Source organism: Aplysia californica, unplaced genomic scaffold, assembly GCF_000002075.1.
Source record: "Aplysia californica isolate F4 #8 unplaced genomic scaffold, AplCal3.0 scaffold00220, whole genome shotgun sequence".
NCBI classification, from domain to species: Eukaryota; Metazoa; Mollusca; class Gastropoda; order Aplysiida; family Aplysiidae; genus Aplysia; species Aplysia californica.
Window position 1 is genome coordinate 430,806 of NW_004797490.1, and position 7,624 is coordinate 438,429.

The 7,624-nt window shown below is 37.0% G+C and overlaps 1 protein-coding gene across 1 annotated transcript in view; it reads left to right on the plus strand.

Annotated features, from left to right (window-relative positions):
* The window catches only part of LOC101860576, a gene marked incomplete at its 5' end in the record, with an annotated part of 15,994 nt that extends 11,122 nt beyond the window's left edge, over positions 1–4,872 (plus strand). The window contains 4 exon segments of the mRNA XM_005099640.3: positions 190–225; positions 858–1,061; positions 3,658–3,795; positions 4,733–4,872. Coding sequence (XP_005099697.2) covers positions 190–225; positions 858–1,061; positions 3,658–3,795; positions 4,733–4,737 — 383 coding nt within the window.
* Between the last annotated feature and the right edge of the window lie 2,752 nt (positions 4,873–7,624).

Below are 7,624 nucleotides of genomic sequence, written 5' to 3' on the forward strand. Positions count from 1 at the left end.
TGTGTGTGCGTGTGTTTCTTTGTGTGTGTGTGTGTGTGTGTGTGTGTGTGTGTGTGTGTGTGTGTGTGTGTGTGTGTGTGTGTGTGTGTGTGTGTGTGTGTGTGTGTGTGTGGTGAAAATCCTTACTTTGGCTTCTTATGTTGTTTTGGAGAACTGTTGCATTGGATCCTCGTGGTTTTTTCTCTGCAGATACTCCAAATGCAGTTACTACCCCGAAACCATCAGGTGTGTACTTTGTTTGTTGTTACTGTTGTTGTTGTTGTTGTTGTTGTTGTTGTTGTTGTTGTTGTTGTTGTTGATGATGATGAAGATAATCATGATGATGGTATTGATGATGATGATGATGATTTTTGTGCTGTGGTAAAACCATAAGTAATGAATTTTGGAGTACTGCCAATTAATAAGGTCACAGGCCAGATGATAAAACTAGACAAAATCTAGTTTTCTGTCTTGACAGACGTGGTCACTGGCTAGTCGATAAACCTAGACATCTATTTTTCAGTATTAACAAAAGTGGGAAAACTAGATGTTATATTGTTGTGTGTTGACAGACTTGGTAAAACAAGACATGGTCCTTGTTTGTGTAAAACTAGACATAGTCATCGTTTGTATGAACTAGACATAGTCTATTTTTGTGTATAACTGGACATAATCTATGTTACGTATAAGTAGACATGGTCTCTGTTTCTTATAACTGGACATAGTCTATGTTTGTGTATAACAAGATATACTTTATTTTTTTTCGAATAACTAGACATGGTCTATTTCTGTGTATAACTATAGTCTATGTGTGTGTATAAACTGACATAATCTATTTTACAAATGACTAGACATGGTCTATTTCTGTTCGTTGACAGACGTGGTCACGGGCCAGGTGGTGATCACGGCCCACGCACCGCGACCTAGACGTCCCCAGACCTGGTCCTACTTCGCCACCCCAAAGACGTGGGCCGAGGCGAAGGTCAAGTGTCAGAACCTCGGGGTCAATCTGATTCAAACCCAGAGCAGTGACCTTGGTGACGTCAGCAGCTACGTGCCTGAGGGCTCGAGTGTCTGGACAGGTGTGTGTGGGGGGCGACACCATCAGAGCTTAGTTGGTCGCTTTTAAGCACAAGGGGGCTATCCCGAAAAATGGGGTTTTGAGAAAATCGAAGGTAAAGATTTTTGCCCCTTTGCTCAGTTTCTTTAAAAGACAAGGAGAGTTTTCTCTATAACCAAAGAAATGGTCGCTTTTAAGCACAAGAGGGCCACCCCGAATAATGCTGTTTTGAGAAAATCGAAGGTAAAGTTTTTGGATCCGTATTCCGTTTCTTTAAAAGACAAGGAGAGTTTTCTCTATAAACAAGCAAATATACACCCCAATGAAACCAAACTTCTCCTATAGGTAGGGCAATGTCCACTTTTGGTGTAGGTCAAGATTTCTGGAAACGCCCGAAATCTGGGCTAGCCCGCTTGTTCTTAAAAGCGACCAGTTTTAGTTATAAATTTTAGTAGGGTTTTACGGCGCTCGCAACTGCATAATATAAGGTCATATGAGCGCAAATGGGTGGATGTCAACAGAGAAGTCAGGCTTACTCTGTTCACCTCTCTAGCTTCAACAGCACAAAATCTGCTTTGACTATCAAGGAACCCTGGTAATAGCAGTTCACAAGAGAGTGACAAATATACAAAAGAAGTAGAGGAAAATTGACGATAGTAAGGATGAGGAAAGAAAAAGCAGCAGTTTCTCCTATGTTGTTCCAGCACAGTATGAGCATAACATTGATAAATCAGCCCATTTACAATTCTACTGTGCATAAGAATACGTTAATATCCCCCCTTTGGGAATAGCCTAGAGTGGACTGGTGAGGAGTTAGGATTCGTTAACGACGAGCTAGCAATAGCAATTATTATTATTATTATTTTTGCGCCTTGTCTTTTCTTGTATCACTCTTACCTTCTGTATCTTTTAACTCTAATGACTGTCGTTGATCTCAGTAGTAATAATTAATTTTATTAAGGCCATTGGCCTTTACGGTAAATTGTGAATAACGTTGTTAAAATGTTAAATGTTATTTTAAACCAGGGAATTTTTTTAACACCAATTTTTAACATTTTAGCATTTTAATAGAAATATTGACCAAAATCAAACCGTCCAGTGAACTGTTGTGAATGCAATCAACTTGTTTTGCGCGCTCATATGACCTCATGCAGTTGCGAGCGCCGTAAATCTTTCACTAAACTGAATTAATCTTCAATGCAATAGACCTATTGCCTTACTATCACATATCATTATGTCAGGCACTGTGGTAAAACAGGCACCCGTCGAAATAAAGAAATCAATTAAACCGAAATTTTTACGCTCGTTGAGCAATTTCTATTAAGAAAAAAAATAGCCCAATACCTTTAATGGACATTAAAAATTCTGTGTGGAACTTAACAAAACATAATCAAAGGCACCAAAAAAATGTAGATTTGTAGTTTTCAAAGATATGGAAGCCACTTAATTAAGTTTGGTGGCCATTTTCTCATCTCGCTAATTTTAGTTCTGACACCAGGCGTCGGTCTTCTACCTCTCTCACACGCAAATGTCACGACTTCTGTTCAAGATAAAAAAAAGATTTTCATAAAAAACCCAAGACATTTAATTTCGAACAAGCTGTATGATGATACCAATGACTCCTTATGGCCCCACACAAATTGACGAGTTCCTGATTCCGCCATGACGTGACACATACTATGTGAGGCAGCGTTGTGGAATCAAGCTCTCGTCAATTTTTGGGCATGTAGAGTTATTGGTATAATCTTAAAGGTTGTTCACTTGTGTTTATTTGGATGAAAAAAATATCCATTTATCTTAAATACGAGTCGAGATATTTGCGAAAGAAAGAGGTGGGGGTCACCTGTTTTCAGAGCTAAAATTAGTGAGAAAATGGCCGCCAAAGTTTAGTTATTTCTTTAGCTCAGGAGTCCGTGGTAACTGAAAATTTACATTTTTTGTGCCTTTAATCACCGTTTTTCAGAAAAATTCACACAGAGATGAGGTCTTAAATGGACATGAAAGGTGTTGAGTTAAAAAACAAAAATTAGATAAAAATTCACAAACCTACGAAAAAATGCAAGTTTCTACACTTTGATTATTTTGACGAGCGCCTGATTCCACCACGCTGCCTCACATATTATGCCTTTTGTAATTTTTCGATGTCCTCTTTCAAGTCGTTCAACAGATATGCGAGCAATTTAGAAGTAAAAATAAAACAAAAACAAAAACGTTTGAATTTATGTCACTTCACAGTGAATATCAGACGCTCGTCAACTTTTGGGCCATATGAAGGAAGTTACTGGTATTATCTTTAAGCCTGTTCATTTATATTTGAGGAGTCAACTGAAAGAAAAAAACCGGGTACAGGCACAAAATGGAAATTGTGAGGGTGTCAATTTTAAAAGCTTGTGGGCTCATAGCTTCATATTTGTTTGATTAGTGGTTTATCTTATATGTTTGTTGGATGGAAAATCTAACAAAAATAATCAACAAACAGTTAAACAAAAATACAGTTATGAGTCAACATGTGTTCAAAATTGATACCTTCACGATTTTCAGTTTGTGACTATGCCCGTTTTTTGTGGGTTTTTTCACAGTGGACTCCTCATTTCAATTTTTAATTTCCTGGTTTTCAGCTTCGGATCTAAAGTTGGAGGCGTTTGACGAGAGGGTGAGCGATAAAGGTAGAGACTGTGTCGCCATTGTGAGAGACGCTCATGGATTGGCCAAACTACAACTGGAGGACTGTGACAAGGCCAAACCTTTCCTCTGTGGTAGGTGCAGCACCATACAGACCATTTTTTCATTGAAAAAAACAAGACATTTGATTTTGAACAGGCTGTATGATGATACCAATTTGAATAACTCCATATTATCATTAATTAACACTCTGACCTAATTCCATTTCCAGTACCATGTCTGATGGGGCAATTAGCGATTTGTTTACGTAGCCTGCCCATTTTTTAAACACGAGTTCAGTAGGCTAAATGTGAGATATCGTGGTGAAATCAGGCGCTCGTGAAACTAATGACATCGAAGAAACCGGTTATTTTCGGCCAGTTTGACAATTTTTATTGCATTTTTGGTTTATGGCTCAACACTTTATTAGTCTAATAAAAAAAAACACATTTTAGTTTGGATTTTTACAGAGAAATGTTGATTAAAGACACAAAAGTTGCAAATTATATATTTCCAGAGACTCTCAAGCTATGGAAGTTATCAAACTTTGGCAGCCATTTTCTCGCTAATTTTTATCTCTGAAACCAGTCGATCCCCACTTCCTTCACTCAAAAATATCTCGACTTCTATTCAAGAGAGATGGGTATTTCTTTCACTAAAAGCAATACAAATGAAAAAGCTTTAAGTTGATACCAATAAGTCCATATTTATGGCCAAAAATTGTCGAGCACCTTATACCACCTTGTCGTGACACAAGTAGATGGACAGATATTGCTACAGTACATACAATACATCAGTCAATTTTACTGCGTAGATCTAGATCATAATATGCCTATCCAAAGTCTGTACTCTATGACTTAAACATCTCGCTCTTTATCTAACTTGTTAAAATGTTTTACCATCAAGGTCACACAGTAGTTTATCAAGCCGGGCTGTGTTGGACACTATATCCTAGTAGAAAGACGGATGTATTAATAATATTGATATATTTACGAGATCTGCTTGTGCTTAGACTATTTATTCTTTTCCCAGGTTGACAAGAGCGAAGGACGAGCAGAGACAGATGTAAACAGTTATCTAATCAATTCTAGAAAATATGAATTTGAAACGTTGTGACAGGAAGAAAAAGTCTGATAAAAATAATGATTAAAGATTTTGCCATGACAAAAAAAGACTGTTCGTGTTCATTTATTTATTTATTTATTTATTTATTTATTTATTTATTTATTTATTTATTTATTTTCTTTTTTTGGGAGGGGGGGGGTCAAAGTACGTCTTTAGAGTTGTCATAACTTATGTTCTGGGTTACATCTCTCTCTCTCTCTCTCTCTCTCTCTCTCTCTCTCTCTCTCTCTCTCTCTCCCTCTCTCTCTCTCTCTCTCTCTCTCTCTCTATCTATCTCTCTCTCTATCTCTCTCTCTCTCTCTCTCTCTTTCTTTCTCTCTCTCTCTGTGTCTATATATATATATATATATATATATATATATATATATATCTTGCCCTTTTTAACTCCCAGTGGAGCATAGGGCATCAACAACATTTCTTCAGCCTGTGCATCCTTTTCTAGCTGTTTCCATGATGTCCTCGCCTTTTCCATTTCCGCTTTCACCGTTCGCCTCCATGTCGTCTTTTGTCTTCCTTTCTTACGTTTTCCTTGTGGATTCCACGTAAAAGCCTGTCTCAGGGTGTGTCCAACCCATTTCCATTTCTTCACCTGTATGTCTTCCTTTACTGGCCTTTGGCTTGTTCTTTCCCACAGTTGAGCATTTAAGACTCCATTGTACCACTTGATCCCCGCTATCCTGGGTTACATAGTGAATGGCAATCAGTGAGTGCTGACCAGTTTTGAAGAAATAAATCTTCATCGATGCTTCGAAGTGTGAGGTCACTATCCATGCTATTCGAATAGCGCCTGGTTTGGGTGTATGATCTTATAACCATGTTGGTATTTTTTCATGCCTGTACGTCCCAATCAACACAATTTAGGTCTTTTAGGAGGCTGGCTTCCTACCCTACCAATCACGGCCAAACCGGGTTGTGAGGATACGATATCCCAGTAGAGAGACCGAGATACTCGGTGATAATGTCCCCCCCCCCACTCGGAATCAAACTCGCGTTTCCTGTAATGATGATGATGATGAAAATAATAATAATCATGAAAAAAATAACAATGATGATAACATTATAATTATCATTTTTTATTTTTAAATAATATTATTATTATTATTGTTGTTATAGTTATTGTTATTATTATTAATAATATTATGGTTGTTGTTGTTGTTGTTGTTGTTAGCGATCCAGTAGCATCTGAGCGTTAACTCTTCTGCATGATGCCATTCCGTAATAGTTGCATGTTTGTTCTAATTGTTGTCTTGAGGAGTAGAGGCAATTAGATGTGTGGGGGTGGCTTGGGAAGAAAACATCCCCTTAAACCAGTTAGTTTTCTACAGAATAACAGTTGATGTTCCACTGTCTCTGAGGGGTAGTCACATAGTGGGCAGGCAGCAGACTGCTTTACTCCAATTCGGTTTAGGTGTTGGTTGAGGGGTACATGTTGTGTTGTAAGTTGGAAGATTATGGATTGATCTCCCCTCTTCAACTCATTGATTGGATCTTTGACCAGTGGTTTATTCATGTGGCCATACATCCTTCTTCCTGTCGTACCTGTGGCCCAACCATTCATCCACTCTTCCTTGAGGTTTGACTTGATCATTTGGCAGCAGGTGGTGTAATTCGTAGGAATTTCAGGCTGAGGGAGACTAGCTCCTGTCTTTGCCAGAGCCTCAGCTCTTTCATTTCCCGGTATCCCAGTGTGGGCAGGAATCCATTGTAGGACTACTCTGACGTGGTGCCTACTTATCAAATTATGTAGACTCCAAATCAAGTGCAATGTATCTTTGTTCACATCAGTCCCACTCTCAAGTGTCTCTAGTGTTGAAAGGCTGTCTGTAAAGATAACGATATCTGTTATGGTTAATAATAATAATATTATTATTATCACCATTATTATTACTATTATTACTATTATTATTAATGTTATTGATTAATATTATCATCATTATTATTATTATCATTATTGTTATTATTGTTGTTGTTGTTGTTGTTGTTATTATTATTATTATTATTATTATTATTATTATTATTATTATTATTATTATTATTATTATTGTTGTTGTTGTTGTTGTTGTTGTTATTATTATTATTATTATTATTATTATTATTATTATTATTATTATTATTATTATTATTATTATTATTGTTGTTGTTATTATTATTATTATTATCATTTTTATTATCATTATTATTATTATTATTATTTATTTATTTATTTAAAAAATTTTTTTTAAAACTTAATTTATACAAAGCATAAATCCGTACTCCACAGCCTGTCGAATACGCTTTACAACATCAATAAAGACAAATGTGTAGCTGGTCCTATTCTGGTTTCAACGTCATTCATTATTCGCTGGTGCTGAAGTAATTTTAATTTACTTTCTGGTCATATTGTTACCTTGGTTGTTGAGAAGACAAGCAAACCTTTTTTTTTTTTGTTCTTGTTTGGTGTGTCGCCTGTCGTATAGTTATGTTGTTTTTCAATAACATTATTGTTTTGTTTGGTGTTGGGGTTTTTTTGTGTGCTCTGAACCCCCCCCCCCCCCTCCCCTCTCCTCTCTCCATCTTTCTTGTACCTGCCCTTTTCTTTGGCGGGTGCTCTGGTGCGAGCTGCTCCTTTTGTTTGTTTTAGTAGAGGTTTTACGGCGCTCGCAACTGCATAAGGTCATATGAGCGCCGAAAGGACATATGAGCGCCGAGAGCTCCTTCTTTCCTATCAAACATCTATCGTCCTTATCTCTGACCTCCTTCTTTTTTGTGTATGTTACTCTCTTGTAACACCTCTAATCTTCGGCACCTATGTGATCTATT